This window comes from Dipodomys spectabilis, unplaced genomic scaffold, assembly GCF_019054845.1.
Source record: "Dipodomys spectabilis isolate Male_0828 unplaced genomic scaffold, ASM1905484v1 ptg000096l, whole genome shotgun sequence".
NCBI classification, from domain to species: Eukaryota; Metazoa; Chordata; class Mammalia; order Rodentia; family Heteromyidae; genus Dipodomys; species Dipodomys spectabilis.
Genome location: NW_024870773.1, coordinates 8,249,228 through 8,270,730, shown reverse-complemented (window position 1 = coordinate 8,270,730; position 21,503 = coordinate 8,249,228). Strand labels below are relative to the sequence as shown.

General features: G+C 36.1%; 1 protein-coding gene across 1 annotated transcript in view; it reads left to right on the top strand.

The window, feature by feature from the left end:
- Gpr158 (G protein-coupled receptor 158) overlaps positions 1 to 21,503 on the top strand; it is a 340,812-nt gene that overhangs the window by 295,805 nt on the left and 23,504 nt on the right. Inside the window, exon 6 of the mRNA XM_042686137.1 lies at positions 5,151 to 5,260. Within this exon, the coding sequence (XP_042542071.1) occupies positions 5,151 to 5,260 (110 nt within the window). The remainder of the gene's footprint in view (positions 1 to 5,150; positions 5,261 to 21,503) is intronic.

Genomic DNA, 21,503 nt, shown 5'->3' with positions numbered 1-21,503 from the left:
CATACTCACTATATCTAAAGATGAACTTAATGTTTCATATCTCCTCAGCACGTCTCTCCTTCCTTTTTTTTCTTCTATTTAAAAAATTCCTTCTCAGTGCATATATTGGTTATCTCTTACTGTAGGTGATGCCTAGAGTATGCCTGTGCAATTATGAACAAAAAAATAGTTAAAATTCCCACTCCTGTATATCTTATAACCAAGCTTAGAAAACATTAAATAAATGTATTACATAATTAACGATATCAAAATAGTTAGAGATGGCAGTGAAGGAAGAGTAAATGCTATGCAAATAAGATGGAAACCCAGCTCAATCTGGGCAGTAATGAAAAGTCATGGATGGTAGACCTGAGAGGGAGAGGGGTACGGCAGAAAGGTCAATACACAGAAGGACCATAATTTCTCCCAGGGTTATGCACATTCTCATTTTTCTGTTTCATTTCAAACAGAAACATCTTCTTCTCCATCACCCAAGGTTAAAAATCATCATTTATCTTTGACATTTTATTTTCATTTGCCTAAATAAATTGGTTGCCCAGTGTTTCCTTGATTCTCTATCTTCTTTCCTCTCTTCCCATGAATAACTGTGTTTCTGGTTTTACAACATTAGTTGTGTCCAGTTATACCCTTTTTTAAATTTTACTTACTTATTTTAAAAATATTTTTATTTTCCTTAAATAGTTATTCAAAGGAGTTACCATTTAACAAAGCAGTTTATGAAAACAATGTGTCTTATTTTACTTGCACTCAAAAGTATTTATGAAGCCTCTCTATGTGCCAGGACTCTTAGCTTCTGTGTCATGGAAATAGACAGAGTAAGCATGGCCTCCACAGAGCCTGGGCATCTAAAAGAAAGGGATGACTGTAAGCTAAACTACAGGGAAGGCCACTTCATCCTAAAGGAAGGTGTTGAGACCCGAAGGGGTGGCAGAAGTAATCCAAGTAGGTACAAGTGAGAAAGTGTGGCTTTTAAACAGTGTCCAGTCAAAACAACAACACAGCACTCTCAAGGACTTTGGTGATTGGAAAATAATAATTCAGTAGATATGAGCTGGCTCAATTGTAAAGGGCCCTGACAACTATCTTAGGGAATTTTGACTCTCCTCAGAATGCTGAAAGCCACTGAAGAGTTCTAAGGAGGGCAGTAAGGTGATCAGAAACATCCCAATTGTTGATGTTTGAGGGCTGAGATAAAGGGGGGGGGGGGCTGAAATAAAACAGAGGGAAAGGGAAAAGTTTTGTAGGTAAGATGAAGACTTTGGGCCACCTTTGTTCCTTCAGATGTCTCATCTCAGTCTTTTCTTCTTCCATGGCCCAACCAGCCTTCTGACATGCTGCCACTAGATAAGTTCTGTGATATACACTTCTGACCTATACAGAGGGGATTTTAATGGTATGTATAGTAGCCATAATCTGAATTCCTTTCCCTTTTCTTCAAAGCTTACAGTGATCAACTTTATCTCACAGCTTTATTCTCAGAAATCTTCTGTTTTCACTCCTAGCTGTAACCTTAGACTCTACACTCCAGAACTTTCCCACAACATGCTTTTGTCTTGGACTCCCCCATTCTCCTCCATGTCTGCATACTTGCACCTGTTTCTCCTCAAGTTCATGTTCAGATGTTGGTCCTCCCAGGCTAAACTGAACTTCTATGGAAAGCAATTTCCCCTTCCTCCAAAATCTTTCCATACTGCAACTCAAGGGATGAAGGCACTGGTCTTCTTCCCTGCTAATAGAATGAATCATTCATTTGGAGCAGCAGAGCAGCAGAGTTCTGAGCATGAGCGTGAATTCTGGAACCAAATGCGTACATTCATATCCTGTCTTAGACACCTTCTGTCTGTGATACACTGAGTACATCACCCCACTCTGTATGGCCTACCTCTCTTGGGCAAAATATAAGTCCCTGCTCACAGTGCACTGTGAGGCTTAAATGAGTGCAAGTATGCAAACAGGCTCATTCTGATGACTAGCAGATACTAAGTGGTGCAGAAATACTTAATATTGTCATAACATTATTTTACCATTTGCTACTTCTTTAAGGATTTAACACACATATGGTTTTATTTTGTCACTTCCAAATCCATTACAGTGTCAATAAAGATTGAGTATGTGCATCAAAAGCATAGTGATTAATGAGCCCTAGTCATATTTTCAAAGGGGCTATTCTGAAAATAATGTTTTCTTTTAAAATTAGCTAAATAGGTTATTAAGTGAATATTTAATATATATATATTTTATGTCTATGAAACATATGAAATATGCAGAGAGGCATGCCTATCTCCAGTTTTGTATTTTATCCAGAAAGGCACCAACACAGATAAGTAAAATATAAGATACAGTAGAAAGAGTATAGTCAAGAAGTAACTATAGAGATTCAGAAGAAGGAACAAAAAAATGGTTGGGGTTGTCAGAAGATGTCAAATTGGTACAATGAGATGTAATTCTACTAGAACAAAAATTAAATTTCTGACCAATTCAATAATCTCTTACAAGTTCTCAAGTTTTTCATCTGTTAAATATAAGTGTGAAAATCAATCAATATTTTTACCAATAATTCAAGAGGAATTCTTCATTTTCAAATGAAAATTATACAGATGTCTATATTATAGTTACCTTTGTTCATTTATTACCTAGAGACAATATACTAGATATCAATGGAATAACTCATAGGGGCCTCTAGGAATCCAATGTTCTAGGAAAATTTCTGAAGTCATTTCTGGTGGAAGTATTTGGGAATTTTCTATTTTTTATTTAATATTGTTGTCCCTCTAGTCTATAATCTGTCACTTTTCTCTCTCTTAATAAGGAACAGAAATGCTTTAGTCATGTATCATCCAATTTATTTTCTTCCACTGTCTTCTCTCATCTTAAATTCCCTCAGAAAGCTTGCTTTTAGAACTCATAATTATGATTGGACTGTCACACAAAGGAACCATCTCTAAAATATGTTCTCCTACTTAGAATACAATTTATAGAATTTTAATCTCATTTGAAAAATCAGTAAATAAAGAACATTTATTCCCTCTCTCTCTCTCCTCTTTGCTAAATCCATATTTTTTTTTGATAAACCAATAGGCAAATCTTTATCTTTACTATATGTAGTAAATTGGAAATTTAAGGGCAAATACTGTGTAGTAGTGGAAGAATAAAGTTGAAATATTTTCCTCATCTTCAAGAGCACCCAAAGCAATTTTATCTCCCGTTTCTGCCTATTTAAGCATTTATCAATGACAACTTTTTCAAGTGTTTCCCCCATTCCTTGAGAATTTAATACCTTTATATAGTAGAAATATATGAGAAATACCAAGAGAGAGTTTATGTGATGCCATTCTTGGCTCTTCAGGAGAGAGGAACTCCACTTGTAAAATATTAATAGAAAAATGTGCAAAATCATATTAAGTGAAGTAAGTCAGACCTAAAGAAAGCTAGGTCCCATGATTTCCCTCATTTGCAATAATTAGTATACGTCTAGGATAACTTTATCAGATGAGCAGAAAGCTCAAGAGCTATGTATATATGACCATATAAGATGATGCTAAATGAAAGGAACCCTAAGATATGGATACAAGAACTCTGTCTTTGTTGTTGTTGTTTAGTGTTTGGTGTGATTTTTTTTTGTTTCCTTTATATGTTCTTCCCCCTATTTGGTCACTGTACTTGATTTTGGTACCCTGCTTTTGTATATACATTTATCTAACTGGGGGAGAGTAAGGGGAATAACAAAATGCTGAAACAAGGACACAGGATGACCCATTGCAACAATGATACCCACAAGATAGTATATTGGAAATGAACCTTACAGCTTTGTGGGGGGAGGAGTGAGGGAGGTGGGAGAAGGAAGGGATTATAGGAGAACAACAAAGGAGGGGGTAGCAATGCTCGACAAGAAATGCACTCATTACCTTACTCTTGCAACTGTAACCCCTCTGTACAGCATCATTACAATAAAATAAAATTTGGAAAAAAGAAAAAGAAAAATGTTAGTTCCCAATAACACACACACACACAACTCTGGTATGAACAAAAACCAAAAGTAACAAAGTTTGGGCAATGGCTACATTTTTAGTTACATTATGGTATTGATTTCAGTAGAATTAGCTCATACCATATATGCCTGTATGTTTGAACATCACTAATCCTTTAGCACTCATTATACTGAGTTCCATAGTCAGGACCAAACCAATTCTTATTCTACAATGGCTTGCTGAAAATCAAGCGGGAGCACATGAAAAGTAATGGAGTGCCTTGCAAATACCTGTGCTCAGTCCCCTCGAATTGGACACTTGTTGTTTCTTTTTGTGGCCCCACTGAAACTGCACAGAGGTTTATTGTAGCAATATTCTTTTGGCCTTCATGCATTGTATCATCAACATGCAGTGTTTGGAATATTACTGTTGGAGCAGAAGTGGAGAAGCAAGGAATTAGTGAGATAATTGGTCCAAGTACCAAGCAGTAAAAGTGGAGCAGTTGGTGGCTTGTTTAGGGGTGCATTGTGGGACCCTTTCACTAGAACAGTTCCAGAGAATTGCTGTAAGTATAACTAGAGGAAGACAAAGAAGCCAAGCTGGCTTGCCTTTGTTGGAAGATAAGACAGGTGTGCTTGGCTATATTAGAGACTTGGATACAGTTGATAGAAACTCTTCAAAGTTAGATTCCGAAAATTTACTTTTCTAAAACTTGTTCAAGGGGGTTACAGTTTAATGTTTATCTAAGTGTCCAATGCCCATTGAGCAGAGTCACCTCTCCCATTGTTCTTTTCATCCTCTGTTACATTTCCTCCTTCCTTTATTACTTACTTATATTGAATAGTCTTGCTTTTTCTGCCCTGTTTGTTCCCTTTTACATTCTTCCACCCTCTGCACTGCCCCACCTCCAATCTCATTTTCGCTTCCTAATATTTATTTTGTTGTTAGTTGTCAACAATTAACAATGCATTTAATTGTTAATCATTTGAAAGGTTTATTTGGAAAGCTGTAGGGAGTCTGTAGTTTTTCAATAATGCAATGATCAAAGTAGCCTTTTCAAGAATTATTTGAATGACTGTGCTCATCTCAAAATTCACATATATTAAAACATCAGATTATGAAGTAATCATTGGGTGATCCATTGAGCCTGAAAGTCTTTTCCTCTCTGTTCTCCTCCCACAGGTTGTTATTTTATACTTTGAGCCAAGTACATTTCGCTGTATTCTCCTGAGATGGGTTCGTCTGCTCGGTTTTGCCACTGTTTATGGAACTGTGACTCTCAAACTTCACAGGTAGATCATATTTTATTGGTCTTCATTCCTATGAAAGGAACACATTGGTTGGTTTAACATGTAGTAAGCTGGGCTGCTTACTTAAATGGTTCAATTTAAAAAATTTAGATAGCAAGATCATGTATATCATATATACATATATATATATCATATCACATATACAAGTATGATATCTTTTGGATTCTCTGGGGAAATCATTAACACAACTGAACTCTTCAAAGAGACATTTTAATAAGAATTTCATACTAGATTTCCAGAAGTCCAATTTAAATCAAAATCTAGCCTCTGATTCTAAGTAATCATGAGTCTTTTTTTTTTTTTTGTCAGTCGTGGGCCTTGAACTCTGGGCCTGGCTGGTCACCGTCCCTGAGCTCTTCTGCTCAAGGCAAGCACTCTACCACTGGAGCCACAGCACCACTTCTGGTTTCCTGGTAGTTTATAGGAGATAAGAGTCTCATGGACTTTCCTGTACAGGCTTGCTTTGAACCATGATCCTCAGATCTCAGCCTCCTGAGTAGCTAGGATTACAGGCGTGAGCCACCAGTGCCTAGCTATGAGTCTTTCTTTTTAAAGGAAAGAATTAGGAAAAGTAGATGTCTTCTCTGTCTCTTGCTTATTCGTGAAGAACACTTTACTGCTCTGTGCTTCTACTCTTCAGGTATATTCTAGGCTTCCATTCCTTAGATGGTAGCTCTTTTTAACTGATGTTCAACAAAGGAAATGAGAGGTCAGTGACATACTGAGCCTTCTAGAAATTCTCGAGCAATAGGTGCAGGTGCCCTCTCTACTTGAAAATGACCTCTCGCCTACTAGTCTAGCACTTAGTGTCTAATGTAAGCTGTTTAAATGCTGCTTTATAGTTTTCTGATTTCATTGACTTCTTTTTTGGGGGAGGGGGGGTCCAGTCGTGGGGCCCGAACTCTGGGCCTGGGCGCTGTCCCTCAGCTCTTCAGGTCAAGGCTAGTGCTCTACCACTTGAGCCACAGAGCCACTTCCAGCTTTTTTCTTTTTGCTTATGTGGTGCTGAGGAATCGAACCCAGGACCTCATGCATGCAAGGCAAGCACTTTACCATTGAGCCAACTCCCAGCCCATAATTGACTTCTTTTTTAACTTACCTTCTCCTCAAAGTGAGAGGCTTACCATTGAATCTTCAGCACTCAGAATCAATGACTGACATATGGGAGATTCAGTAGATAGGTGAATGAATGTAATGTCAGTTGGAAAGCTGCTTCTCAGAGTCCTCTCTACAAATAATACACTCATTTCCTGAAGCAGTATGCTACACTGTGCAGAACACATAACACTGGACTCTAAAGTATTAAATAGCACTGAATTACTTCCATTAGTTTCTCTTTCAATCCTGATTAGTTCCAAGAGGAAGATTAGTCCCGAGCTAGTATATCTTTAACACATGTTAAACGGTTGCTAATCATTCTTTGGAACTGAGTAGATCAAGATTCAGTTTCCGAGCTTTGCACTCCGATGCTGTCTCCTTTAGATTCACCCCCCTTGTTTTACTGAATTTATTTTTATTGCTTTCCACTTAAGGAAAGTATTGGTTTTGATTTAAGATAATAACAAGGTTTCCTTTTAAAATATGTAAAAAATAAGTAGAAATTGATTTTCAAGAACTATTAGTTGGCACACAGACCCAACAGAAATCTTGAGGGTGTCATGCAAATGACTGAAATTTGAGGAGTTAGGTCTCTTCATCATCTCTTCTGTGTATTTTAAAAACTAGAATTAAAGCTATTTTCTGTTCTGTGTCCCTAGAAATCATTGCAGTGAAGAATTACTCCACTGAAAGCTTAAATTGAGCAGAAACGATTTCTAATTTAACGAGCTAAATTATTCTTAAGCTGTATGAACCATATGGCTTTACTACTGTATTTGGAGGTTTTTTCCCATATTTGTTGAATGAATGTGTGGGCAATGGTTATAGTAAAGGGTGTTGTATAGTTGGTATCTTTTTGAGGCAGACAACATATGACCTTGAAGAAGAAATTTCTAAATTTTGCCACAACAAGGGTGAGAAGAATGTCATAAATCTTAACAATTTCAAATTTGAATTGTAATTTTGCAACTGCTTAAATATACAGTGAAGAAGGAATTATTTTTAACACTAACAATTAGTTTCTTCTTATGTAGAACACCTTAATAACTCACTTAAGTTGTAAGGATGAAATGTAATTTGAGTGTATGAAAATACACCAAGTTTGAGTTGGGTGCCTGTGGCTCACACTGACAATCCTAGCTTGCTACTCAAAAGTCTAAAATCTGAGGATCAAGGATGGGAACCAGCCCAGATTTTTAAAAAGTCCATTATACTCTCATCTCCATTGAACCAGAAAAAAGCCAAAAGTGGAGGTATAGTTCAAATGGTACAATACCAGCCTTGAACAATAAAGCAAAACAAGAGTATTTGTATGTTTCAAATGCAAACCACAGAAACTCGCCATGGCTAAAATACTCAAAAAGGGAAATCTTCAGAAGGTCACAGAATTAAAGAGAAAGCTAAAGAACAAGGCTTTGGGAATGCCTGATGCAGACTGTCCTGAGAAGTCAAAGTAACTGGAGCTAGGACATAATGTCTTTTCAATACCACAGTCTCATTTCAAAGAAATTTTATTTTTCAAAATTACCTTAAAAATTTGTCATACCTAGCTCAGCAGAAAATTCCAAGGAAATTATAAGCTTGACAATATGAAATGGCTGTTACAATCCCTTGAAAACAGAATAGGCAAGAAATGCCTGAGCTATTGCTTTATTCCAGCCATTTACCTCAAGACTTAGAGGAAATACTAAGCATCTCTTTGTCTGTCAGTTGGTCTGTCATGGCTTGATTGTAGTGTTCATAGAATTCCTAGAACACTGAAAATTTGAATCAAAGATGAAAAAAGAAATCAAATCTTACTTTCTTCCTAGAAATGCTACTATTAGTCTGAAATGGGGTCCTGAAGGCTTCATTCACTTCTACTAAGTCTCCAACCTTTCTCTCTCATGGATCTTTCCATGTTTTAGACTAATACAGATAAAGGCTTCTAAAATAACCCAAAGAAAAATTACACAACAGTCCTTCGATTATTAACAATTGTATGCCACAGAAGGGTACCAATTTGGGAGTGAAAGATATAGTTGTCTTTCCCTTTAGGAAGAAGCATTTTGCCACTGATAATGCTTGGAATCACTAAGAATCTGTGATTTTAAAAAAGCAAACCAATATTTATTTATTTATTTATCAGAAGATTGAACTGAGGGCCACACATTTTCTAGACACATACTCTACCACTGAACTATATTTCTGGCCTGGACCAACTTTTAGTTATCTTCCTTATTTGTATATATTCTCTACAAAACAAGATCCCTGGGCTGGGAAGGTGGCTCAGTGGTAGAGTGCTTGCCTTGCATGCCTGAGGCCCTGGGTTCAATTCCTCAGCACCACATAAGCAAAAAGAAAGAAGCCGGAAATGGCGCTGTGGCTCAAGTGGTAGAGCCCTAGCCTTGAGTTGAAGAGCTGAGGGACAGCGCCCAGGCCCAGAGTTCAGGCCCCACAACCGGACCCCAAAAAAAAAAAAAAAAAAACAAGATCCCTTGTTGGCAGGCCATCCATGCACTGAAATGTTTAGTAACTGTAACTATTCCTCTTTGGGTAAAGAGAAATTGAAGAAAGGAGTGAGATAGAAGAAAGGAGGGAAGAAAGGAGCGAAAGAAAATGAGAGTGAGGAAATGGTACATGTTTTAGCCAACTCGGTACAGAGCTAGCTAAAATGGAAGCAAGACAAAAGCAGTTAATTAATTAAAAATACTTTCCTAGCTGGGCATTGGTGGCTCGTGCCTGTAATCCTATTTACTCAGGAGGCTCAGATCTGAGGATCACAATTCGAAGCTAGCCTGGGCAGGAACATTTGCAAGACTCATCTACCATTAGTAACCAAAAGACTGGGAGTGGAGCTGTGGCTCAAGTAATAGTAAGCAAAAATGCTCAGTGCCTAAGCTCAATCCCCAATATCAGTGCATGCATGTACACACACACACACACACACACACACTTTATCAAGTAAACATAGTTATATTTGACTTTGGACATTTCTATGGTGGGCTCACAGAATAGCTACTAGCTAGGTTTTGTTTGTTTGTTGGGAAACTTGGGAAGGCAGCATCTCTAGGCTCAGAAAGGCCAAGTGTATCTCTTGGAAGCAATATAAGGAACTATTTTTAAATGAGGGTATGGAGAAATATTTTTCAAGATCATGCTAATAGTATATTTTCCTATTCCCTATAATCGTGGTTCTGAAAACAAAATAGCTTTCCCTTTTTCTCAGACTAATCAAGAAAAATAGAAACAAAAGATTTTTTTCTGAACTATGTTTCAAATGAATATTTAAGCAAGCTGTGGAAAGCCTTCTTCTGCTGTGGACTGGGATTTGTCACTTCATACATTATTCAGCACTCCTTGCTTGCAGAACAACCAGCAGCAGTTTGCTCTACTGTGCTCATTAGCACCAAATATTTACACTTTGTGGGAAGGTTTATTTTTTATAGGTTTAGTTTATTTAAAATGTGACTAGGAGATATTTATATTTCTTTCTTGTATACATTCTTCCACAAACACATAAAATATAGTCAGATACTTTAAATCTTTAGAAACTGAAGGAAAACAAGTGTGTAGTTATCTAGAAGAGGTGAGAGTTTATAATGGGATGCTTCACTTGTGACAAACAGAGATGGCAGATAATTTACTTATTTTATATGTTGTTATTGTAGGGATGATATACAGAGAGGTTACAGTTACATGAGTCAGGTAATGAGTACACTTCTTTTTGAACCATGGCCCCCTTGCCTTGCTGTCTCCCAGTTCTTTTCCTCTTATTCCCAACTATAAGATGTATAGTTCATTTTCCACACAGTGTCTAGCGAGTACCACTGTTGAACTTGTTCACCCTTTGTTCCATCTCTTCTTTTTTTGTTGGTCGTGGGGCTTGAACTCTGGGCCTGAGCTCTGTCCCTCAGTTCTTCAGCTCAAGGCGAGCGCTCTACCACTTGAGCTACAGCACCACTTCCGGTTCTCTGGTGGTTTATTGGAGATAAGAGTTTCACAGGCTTTCTTGCCAGGGGTGGCTTTGAACCGCGATCCTCAGATCTCAGCCTCCTGAGTAGCTGGGATTACAGGCGTGAGCCACCAGCGCCCAGGTTGTTTCACCTTTTCTATGCTCTTCCTTACCCTCCCAAAGACAAACTAATAAACAAGACGAAAGGAAAACACAAGAAAGACAGCAAAAATATTTCCGTGTTTCCTTTTCTTGGAGTTCATTTAGTAAAATATTAATTTTGTGCTCATATGCTGCTGAGCCTTTGTGATCAGCTCTTATGCATTTACCCTTCCACAAAGAAGAAACATGTCTGAAATCTGTATTAATTTGTCACTGTAATACGATATCTGAGGCAAGCTGACTTTATAAAGTAAAAGAGGTATTTGTCTCATAAGTTTTTTCAGCACTGTGTCTTACTTTTAGGTATTGTAAAAAGGAGTTGCCATTCAACAAATCAGTTTATAAATTCAATGCACCTTAATTAATGTCACCCCTTTCATCATTCTCCCCTATCCCTCCCACCCTACCTTTTCCATCAGTTTCCTCAATTTTGTATGATATGCATTGAATTTTATGTCTCATAGTTTCAAAGTCTCATCGTCTGAAAGGCCAAACAGCATACAGCTGCCTTTGGCCAGAGCCCATTATATTTCAGAACAAGGAGCAAGAGCATGAAGCCAGGCTTCTTTTCATAGAATCCTCTCAAGAACTAGCTCAGGGGTCACAGGAGAACTAAGTCTCCTCTTCCTGAGGAAAGTAACCTAAGGACTCACACAAAGCCTCATCACTCACTTAGAGGTGACACCCTTCTCAAACCCTCCCTGGGGACATAACACACAGACCTTGTGGAGACACACTCAGACTACCCCCAAACCACAGCAAGGTCCCATCTCATGACCCAATAGATTTTAAAATGATGCCGTGTCAAAAAAATGTTTTAGCCCATCACAGCCAAAATAAAATGCTAGAAAGGAAGTGTTCTTTGGACACATAGCTGTAGGCTTTAGGCAATTTGACTGGAGTATAGGTGGTTTTCCATCTGGACCCTGTCAGGATGCAGGCCTCATTTTGCTGATCTCACTGTGGTTCTTGTCTTCACTGGCTGATTGGTCTGCAATACAGAAAACCTTCAAGAGGAAAATTACTCAGAGTGACATTTCTTTTTGAAAAATATATTTTCTATTGTAAAGATACTGCACAGAGAAGTTACAGTTACATGAGTAAGGCAATGAGTACATATCCTATTGAACATTCCTATTCCTTTGTTTTCCCCTACCATCCCTTCCCTCCCCACCTCCCCAACTCCTCCCTCCATCCCCAAGTTGTAAAGTTCATTTTCAACATATTGTCTTGTACATCTCATTGTTACAATGGGTCAACCAGTATCTTTGTTTCAGCATTTTGTTATTTCCCTTCCCCTTCCCAAATTAGAAAAATGTATATACAAGATGCAGGGCACCAGAATCAAATACAGTGAAAACAGGGGTTAAACCATGGGGGAAGAACATACAAAAGAAACAAAAAGGTCACATAGTACATTAAAAACATCAGTGACAAAGATAAAACTCCCTGTATGCCTATCTTGGGGTTCATTTCACTTAGCATCAAATAGATAGATAGATAGATAGAATATAGATAATGGAATTCTGTGCCTCCATCAGAAAGATGACACTGCCACATTTGTTAGGAAATGGAAAAACTTGGAAAAAATTATATTAAGTGAAGTAAGCCAGACCCAAAGAAACATAGGTCCCATGGTTTCCCTAACATATGTCAAGGATAATCTTACCAGACAAGCAGAAAAGGTCAAAAGCTATGCACATATGATCGTAGTGACATTTCTTAAGAAGCACATTGTTCACCAGAGGAAAGGAATTCATTTTTCTATTTCTAAAGAGGGTCTTTTTTTTCCTGTCAGTCAGTGAAACCTTTGGATCAGAAGCTGAGTAAGTTCTGAAATCCCAGAAAATCATTTTTCCTTTGAGGTAAATTGAAAAATAGTAAAGCCTTTCTTATGGAAAGATAGTTGTCTTCGGAAAAGATGGCCTGCTTAAGATGAATTCCTAGAGGATGAAGACTTTATAGATTGTTGTTTCCAAACTCTGTAACTGGCAGTTTAGGAAATTAATTTAGAAGCAACTTTGGCTTTCTATTTTTCCTATTTAATAACTCATTAAATGCTACTTTGGGCTTTCTGAGATTAAAATTTAGATAGTCTCACCAGAGACATTTTATCATTTCAAATAGTACCTAATAAAACACTGAAGATCAAATGTCATTTGGCTCTTAACAAATGCAGGTTTATTTCATGAGTTCATTAATTAAAGAAGCATTATATAAAACACAGCAGTAATTCATGTTAGTTCAGAGACAGTGTGCTATCCCGATTCTAGCTAATTCTCAGAAATTCTATGTAGTTATATGCATTAGCTTTTCAGGGTCTATATTTTTTTAGTCTTTTTTCATTATTCATAGTCTTCAAAGCACCTAGCAGAAGGGATCCCTTGAAAACTTGAGGAACAAGGAGTAGCTGCTCCCTCATATCTTCCTACAGTCACTTTCCCTTTCTTGGCATATTTGCAGTCTGGAAGCATCTGAACTTGTCACCCTTGGGACCTTACACACACCGTTAGCTGTGTGAATAAAGCCATGAAAACAACCCATCAAGCTTCCAAGAGTTGCTCCTTAACTGCAAAATGTCTAAATATCTGTAATAATGCTTGTCCACTTTACCCACGTTGGTGACTTACCACCTTGTCATGCGCAGCATGCTGAAGAATCCCAGCAGAATGTGTTGTGTATGGAGGTCACTTACAGAAACTAATTAACAAATTTTTAACCTTGAATACCTCCATTTGTAAATTAACCATTAGCATATTCTCATATGAAGTAAAAAATTTGGTAAATATATGCATTTAACAAAAGATGATTTTTTTAATCCAGAGGTACATCCTCATATAAAACCTCTCTGAACAATTGAAATGAAAATGTATGTAATTATTCTTCCTTTCAGAAAATACTATCATATATGAAAAAAATATGAATGTAACTCACCCAAACAACTAAGGATATTTAAAGCTTTATTTATTTTGTTTTGATTTTAGATGTTCTACTTGCTTTGTTGTTTGACACAACTTTATTTCTGAAAAGAAGCTTATATTCAAATATATAGTTTATGGCTATGTGCTATGTTTGCCAGATGAGATTTTTTTGTTGCAGCCTAGGTTATTATTCTTCCAATTTCTTATATGTGTGTATCCATTCGTGTATGTTTGAATCACCTTTAACATGACAAAAACCAATCTGATAATTCAGAATTAGTGCATCTTAGACTACAGCTTTTAAGTGCTTTGTTATCATTGTGCTCTTTGATAGTAACCTTATGTTCACATCTTGCATCCCCTTATGGAAATATATCTCTTCTGTCTTCATGTGAAATAGATAAAACAGTAAGTGGGAAATGAGATTAATCCATTTGTGTAGCAAAACAACCAGAGCGGAGCTTCTTTAAAAGCCAAGTTGAAACAGACTGCCCTTGCAGGCTCTTTGCATCCCCTTTCTGCAGTTGTCACTGGTGGTGTTATCTGAGGCAAGGGTTGGATCCTCAGCTTGTTTGTGAGTGGATCTGCTTATCATTCTTCTGAAGTAGCAGTGGCTCACATGACCTCTGGATACTCTGCTGCCAGAGTAGGCCAGCAAAGAATGTAACTTTTCGTACAATGATTCTAAGCAGTTGAAACACAAAGTACTGAGAATGACTCAGGAAGAAACGGTAAATCCGATCAGATCTATAATGAAAAAGAAAAATTATCTAGTATTTTAAAAGTTTCCCACAAAAATTTCCAAGATAGATTGTTTTAGTGATGAATTATATTAAATGATTTGAGGCGTACGTGCTAGAATACATACATACCAAGTGCAAGGCCATAAGCTTAACCTCCAGTAGCACAAGAACACATGAGCCTTGACGACGTAAAAAGAAATGATGTGATCAAATGGTCATACATGGTCAGAGATCATGTTCTACAAATACAGAATGTCATGCGACAGTGCTCACAATATCATAGATAAAACAAAGCACAGCATAAACTATACACTTTAGTCCTGTTTCATTCTATATACACGTACATGTATATTTATAAAGCACTAGAGACTGAGTGCTTGTATATAACTAGTGCAATTGATAGTTGATTTTTATTTCATTAGATTTGTATATAGTTTTCTAATTTTTTGCAATGATCATGTAGTGCAGTTTTAATGGAGGAATTAATTAGCATGTAAGAACAGATAAGTCCTTGTTACAGAGCATAACACATAAAATCCATAACAGTCAAGGCAATGCTATAGGCACTTTGGAACCTACAAAGTCAAGGCTTTTAAATCCAGTGCTGAGACAAACTATAAATAATTAAATAGTGCAACATCCAAAGAGCAATCACAGTAGTACTTCATAATTAATTTCCAAATGTATCCCTGACCACAACTGAAAATTATTCTATGTCAACACTAATAATGCCATCTCAACAGTTAAAAATATTATCCACACTTATTTTGTAGATTACTTCTGTCATCACAAACTTTTCTTTTGGCTAATTACTATATCTTGTCTATTTTACTGCGAGTTAAGGTTAAGATGAGTGCAAAAGTTAGGGTTTTATATCATTTTTAATATTTATTTTATATGAGACTAACATTTTTAAAATAGAGAAAATATATTAACATATAACTATTCTCTGAGAATTTAGTAAGTTGTTCCTTGTTCTTGTAAATGATAACATGTTAGATAAGCTCATATCTGCAAAGAATTATGTCATCTTTTTGTAGTCCCTGTGGTCTGGTTTGATTGCTTTTCTATAAATGTGTGTTACAGACTGAAAAAGTAGAGACTTAGTTTTTATGAAACTAAATTAAAACTGTCCTTTGAGAAACAATGTTGCCGTTATCATTTTCTACCACATTCTAATCTGCACAGTCTTGATTAAAAAGAAATGATTTAAAAGCTTTCCCTTATGGCATCCTTGGGAAATAAGTGTGATTAACCTATATTTCTTGAGGAAAGACTTTAGTCAGAGTGCAGAGCAAAATCTGAATTACAAGTAAAAGCAGATCACGAGTTAAATATTATGCCATTAATTTTTTCAACAAGAAATGTATTCATTGTCTTACTTAGTAACTGTAACCCCTGTGACATCACCCTTACAATAAAATTAAATTAAATTAAAAAACAATAAGCAGAGACACCAGCTTTCATTTGTTTAAAAAATTAAAGGAAAAGAAAAGAAAAAATGACATAATTTTAAATTCTTTTGTTAAGTGATTGTATGGGAAGCCATGGATTTCTTTTTTTTTAACCTGTCATTTTTTTAATTAAATAATTTTTTTTATTGTAAAGATACTGGAGTTACAGAGGGGTTACAGTTACATGAGCAAGGTAATGAGTCCATTTCCTATTGAGCATTGTTACCCCCTCCTTTGTTTTTCGACTGAACACTAGCATGTGGCCCAAAGATTGAAACAATGTAGAGTTAAATCCCATATACTGACCATGGACTGGTGCAGAAAACACTGAACTCAATTACTAGTGAAGTAATTAAGCTCTAGCTAATGGACTGATTGACAAGGCTGCAGCCAATCAAACTGTTTTCTATGACTTCCATTTTCTATAAATGTTCTTATCACACTATTGGTTAGAATTATTATTGATTCTGGGAGATGTCCATTTTCTGAGCTATTGTGTTTTTGTTTTGAGCAAATAAAATGGTTTAGTTGGTCTAAGGAATTTTCCTATTAATACTATGTATAAAACCATGCAGTTACAGACGCTTCCTTTTTGACACTGTACTCAAATTTCTAATTTAAATAATAATGCTATTAGGAAACTATCTGTAACAAATTTATTTCTGTAGTTTATTTGAAATCATGTTCTTGAATACCAAAATATTACATTAAATAGTAAAACACTTGCTGGGCAGCCAATGTCTCACACCTGTAATCTTAGAACCTTGGGAGGCTGAGATCTGAGGATCACAGTTCAAAGCCAGCCCAGGCAGGAAAGCTGTGAGACTCTTTATCCAATTAACTACAAAAAAAGCTGGAAATGAAGCTGTGGCTAAAGTGGAAGAGTGCTAGCCTTGAACAAATGAAGCTTGAGTCATTGCCTGAGTTCAAACCCCAGGACTGGCACACGCACAAAAAAGATAAATATAGTAAAATGCTAAATGTTATAAGTACCTAAACCTGGAACCAGAATTTCAAATTATCTCTACTGATCAATCAGTGGTAAATAATTGGAATATAAGGACAGATCCTATTCTGATAAGTATTTGTTGGAAAATGGTCCAATTTCTAATTACTCTAGCTATAATGAAAGGAAAAGCATTATAATTCCAAAATAACCTGATTTCTTCTTGATCCTCAGAGGAATGACCTTCTGCATATTGTGTGAAATGTTGTTCTAAGCTGGTAGTAGAAGAGCAGTGAGGGACTGAGGGCCCCACTTTTCAGCCTGTTCTCTTTATGCTTATGCGAGCTAACCATTTTCAGCACCAGCACTCAGTTGCTTAACCCATTAGTTCAGTGTTTTGTTTAATTTCCATATCTTTGTTTCCCAACATTCCTTCTGCTGTTGATTTCTGCTTCTATCCACTGTAGTCAAGAGAAGACACTTCATTGATTTCAGTGCTGTTAAATTTATTGAAACTCATTTCCTGACCTAATGCATGGTCTATCCTAAGTAAAGGTTTATGGTGCTCTTGAAAAGAAGGTGTATTCTATTGTTGAGTGAAATGCTCTACATATATATATATATATATTATATATATATATATATGTATATGTATATATATCTGTGAGGTCTAGTTGGTTTATAATGGACCACATGCAGGTGTCTTCTATGTCTGGCTAGATGTTCTTCAATTTTCAATTCTATTAAAATACTTTTCCCTAGAATTTACTTCATACATTGTGGAGCTTTAACCTTTGGTTCATATGTATTTATGATGTTTGTCTTCTTGATAGAGTAACAGTTTTATAATTATAATGCCATTCTTTGTCTTTCAATGAAATTGTCTTTGTATTTATTCTCAATACTTATTGTCTTAATATGCATTTAAAATCCAACAATTAAAAAGTAGCTTTATATATACATATGTGCATATATGCATATATGCATAAATATATTTCTTATGTATAAATATAGTAAATACAGTGAGGTTTCAAAGTCACAAACAAATGTGAATGTTCTGAAAATGGAAAACTTTCTATTACTAGAGGTTTTATTTTATAATGCTACCATAATAAAACCTAGAGAATTTGTCTAGGATCATGATCCAAGTGGTAGAGTACCTGTTTAACAAATACAAGGCCCTGAGTTCAAACACCAGTACTGATGTGAACAAAATAAACTCCAGAATCTATCACAAGACCTGAACAGTCTATTGGAAAGGCACCTATTTCATTGGTAAATCCTTTCAGAGCATCTATTCTCAATTTTTAGCCTTTGTCACAATTGCCTAGAATTGTTAAACTAGTTGTGGGGGCCTTTTTCCAGGTATTGTGACATGGTAGTTCAGGACAGAAACAAAGTAGTCCCATTTCTAGTAAATTTCTAGGTGATGCTGATGTTACTGGTTTGGGAACTACTGGTCTAGAGCAAGTGGCCTATAATCTGAGTGCCAGGGCAGAGGAAGGATTTGTTGTTTGTACTGATAGGGGATGGTGGTCAGGATGTTGCCTCAAGGCTGAGATAGAAGGCACAAACCCTGAGAAACTTGTAGGACACAGGAAAGAGAAAATGGTAAGAGATGTTGCTACTGAAAAGAAACCAGGTTTAGAAGGCATCTTACTATAAGGTAAAGAACCTCAGATTTGGATGAAGAGCTATGGGAGGTTTGTGAACAAGACAGCCACATGACCAGAATGATGTCCTTCATCATGCTGTGTGGCTTGAGGTGTGCAAGACCAATAAGGAGGCTAACTATGAATAAATTGTCGGCCAGAAACTAGTGGCAGTGAAGGTGGAGAAAAGAAGGGAATTTGAAAGGTATTTAAGATATGAAAATTAAATTTTGATAGAATCTGGGTGAAAGAAAAAATCAGCGTTTATTCTCAAGTTTCTGCTTTGTTCATTCACTGAGATGGGTAACACAGCAAAGTGAGTTGGAGGAGCAGGAAGTGAGGAAGGGACCTGTTCATATACAATAGGCAATTAAGTAAAAAATCTTGGGCTCAGGAGAATGATCAGAGAATAGATTGGGGATGTGCTGGCAGGTAGAGGGCAACTGAAATGGGAGCAGATGGAATTGCTTGGGTATGATATGTGGAGAATAGAAACAGTGACATTTTGGAGATTCTTGGAACACTGCCACACTACAGGGAAGACTAAGGAAGAGGAATCCAGAACACAGAGTGAAAGAGAGCTGATAGAAAATGAAGAACATTAGCTTCCTCTGACAAGGGCTGCAGCAGCCATACTCAAAGCTTGACAGAAATCAACTAAAATAAGGAATGAAAAATACCCACTAGATATTGGAAGGAGGTGTAATATAAGTACAGTTGCTTACAGTGTTGTCAAATGAGTGCAAAGGAGAAAAATGTGGCAAGTAAGACAGTAGAGGTAGCTACACACAATTTCTGGATTGCCTATATTTATTTATTTGTTTGTTTGTTTGTTTATTATTTCTTGAACTCAGGGCCTGAGCACTATCCCTGAACTCTTTTTACTCAAGGCTAGTGCTCTGTCACTTTGAGCTATAGATCCATTTTTGGTTTTTGAGTGGTTACTTAGAGAAAGAGTCTCCCTGGGACTTTTCTCTCTGGGCTGCTTTCAACCAATCCTTAGATCTCAGCTTCTTGAGTAGCTAGGATTACAGGCGTGAACCACCAGCGCCCGGCTTCTGGATTGCTCTTTTACTTCACCATTTTGGCACAGTTTCCATACATTTTTTTATACTTTTAACCAGAACCAAAAGAATACTTTTAAGTATTTATTTTCTTGTTAAGATCTAGAATTTTCTGGCAGTCCTCCTTATATCTGCCACCAATTTTCTTCAGAATTAGGAAGCCTTGTGAAAATTTACTTACATAAATAGTAGAAAGACCTTATATATCAGAAGCTTAATTGTAATTTTCTACTGGTTTATACAAATGCATGTCTAGATATTTCTTGAAAGTTGGTTTCTCTTAAAATTTGTTTTCTAGGAGTGAACTTGTATAAACTAACAGGTTCATTATTTAAGGACATAGCAGAATTCTTCATTTTATTTTAAGGTGGTGCTAAAAAATATTCTATTTTACAAAAACCCATTCTATAATGCTTATATTTAAATGCAGGCTTGAATGTTTTCCATTATATGAAAACCAGTAAAGTCAATAATAAGAGACTCAGAAGGGCTTTGCTTTGTTTTTCCCTTTCTGGAAATGAGATTATAGGATTTATGGCAATCTTGAATTCTCAGGGTGCACAATAAATATTTAAAGGGTCATTCTGAAAACAAGCATTTCTGATCACTTGGAAGTAGGATTTGTATATCTTTATTGTAAAGGTGATGAACTGGGGGAGGGAGGCTTACAGTTACATAAGTAAGGTAATAAGTACATTTCTTTTTAAACATTCTTACACCTTTCCTCATTTTCTACCACTTCCCCCTTCCCCACTCCCCTTCTCCCCAATTGTAAAGTTCATTTCCAACATAGTATCTAATGAGTATCATTGCATTAGTTCATCCTTTGTCCTGCTATTTCTGTCATTCCCTTTCCCTTCCACGGATCAGATAAACTTATATACAAGACAAAGGGTACAGAAAACTAAAACAGAAAAGAAATAGAAATGACTGAAAACAGGACATAATAAGAACCGCTTGTTTCCAGCTCTTGAAGTTCATTTTGATACACTTCATTATATATATATAGCCCTATGCACTTAGTGATTAGGCTATTGTGATCCCCTGCTAAGAAAATCATAGACATATTCTAGTTATTACAAATGAGGAAAACCACGCAACCTACATTTCTTTGGGCTTGGCTTGCTTGGCTTAATATTTTTTTTTCATTTTGGAAGTTGGATTTCTTGATTAAAAGATCAATTCAGATGCTACAGATTTTACAGATTTTCTCTGTAGTCAGAATTTATCTGATTATGAAGTGTTTTAAAAGGAGACCGCTATTTAATGAATCCACTATTACCTCTGTAAGGTTTTGAGTTTCAAAGAAGATTGTGAAAATCTTCAATATTAGAAAGCAAATGGATTTCTACATCTCTGCCATGAGAATGAGGTGTAGATAATAACCATTTACCCACAAAGCAGTGGTTCTTAGACTGATGAAAATTCCATGCAGTAGCTTGAAATTTTCATAGGAGTTTCTAGATGTTGGGATCCAAATTTCTCTACCTACAAACAATTCAACCCACTGGTTCACAAAGCAGAAGTCCTTTATACTTTATGTGAGTCCCTTCAACTAAAATACCTCCTTAGAAATTATCCATTTCCCTCATTTCCAGGGATTGATCTTCAGCAAGGCTCAGGTTAAATCCCTCACATGCTACAAAGTTCAGAGAAATATTAGCTACATTCAGTGCATAATTAGGTGTTGCTTCATATGTAGCAATATCAGATTATATCTTGTAGACTGATCTTCTAGAAGACAAGAGCATATTTTAAGTCTCCTGTGTCATTTTATTTAAGATACTCTAATTAAAAGTAAACATTAGAATTTCTCTCATTCTATACTAGCTAAAATGTGAAAGTCTACAAAATGGTCAATATTCTCTTTTGAGAGACTAATCATATCCACTTTTGAATTCATCCTGGTGTAACCAGAAACAATTATGGTAACTTCATGTTTCTCCTACAGAAAAGAAGATTAGAACTGACAAAATATTACTTTTCCAAGAAATTTGTCATTCTCAATATAGATACTTTGAGCCTATTAATTATAATGGTTTTTTATCCTAAATAATTAAGATTAATAATTGGTCGATTCATTGGTAAAGTTGTTTAAAGTAGAATGAAATCAAAGAACTGTACAAATAACTATAACCATAACTATAACAAACAATCTTTAAGTATTTTTTAAATATATTTTCTTTGACTTATGGGTCTAACACTTAGAGTTTACCATTCTCTTTTTTACATAAATCACTACTCTGTTTGG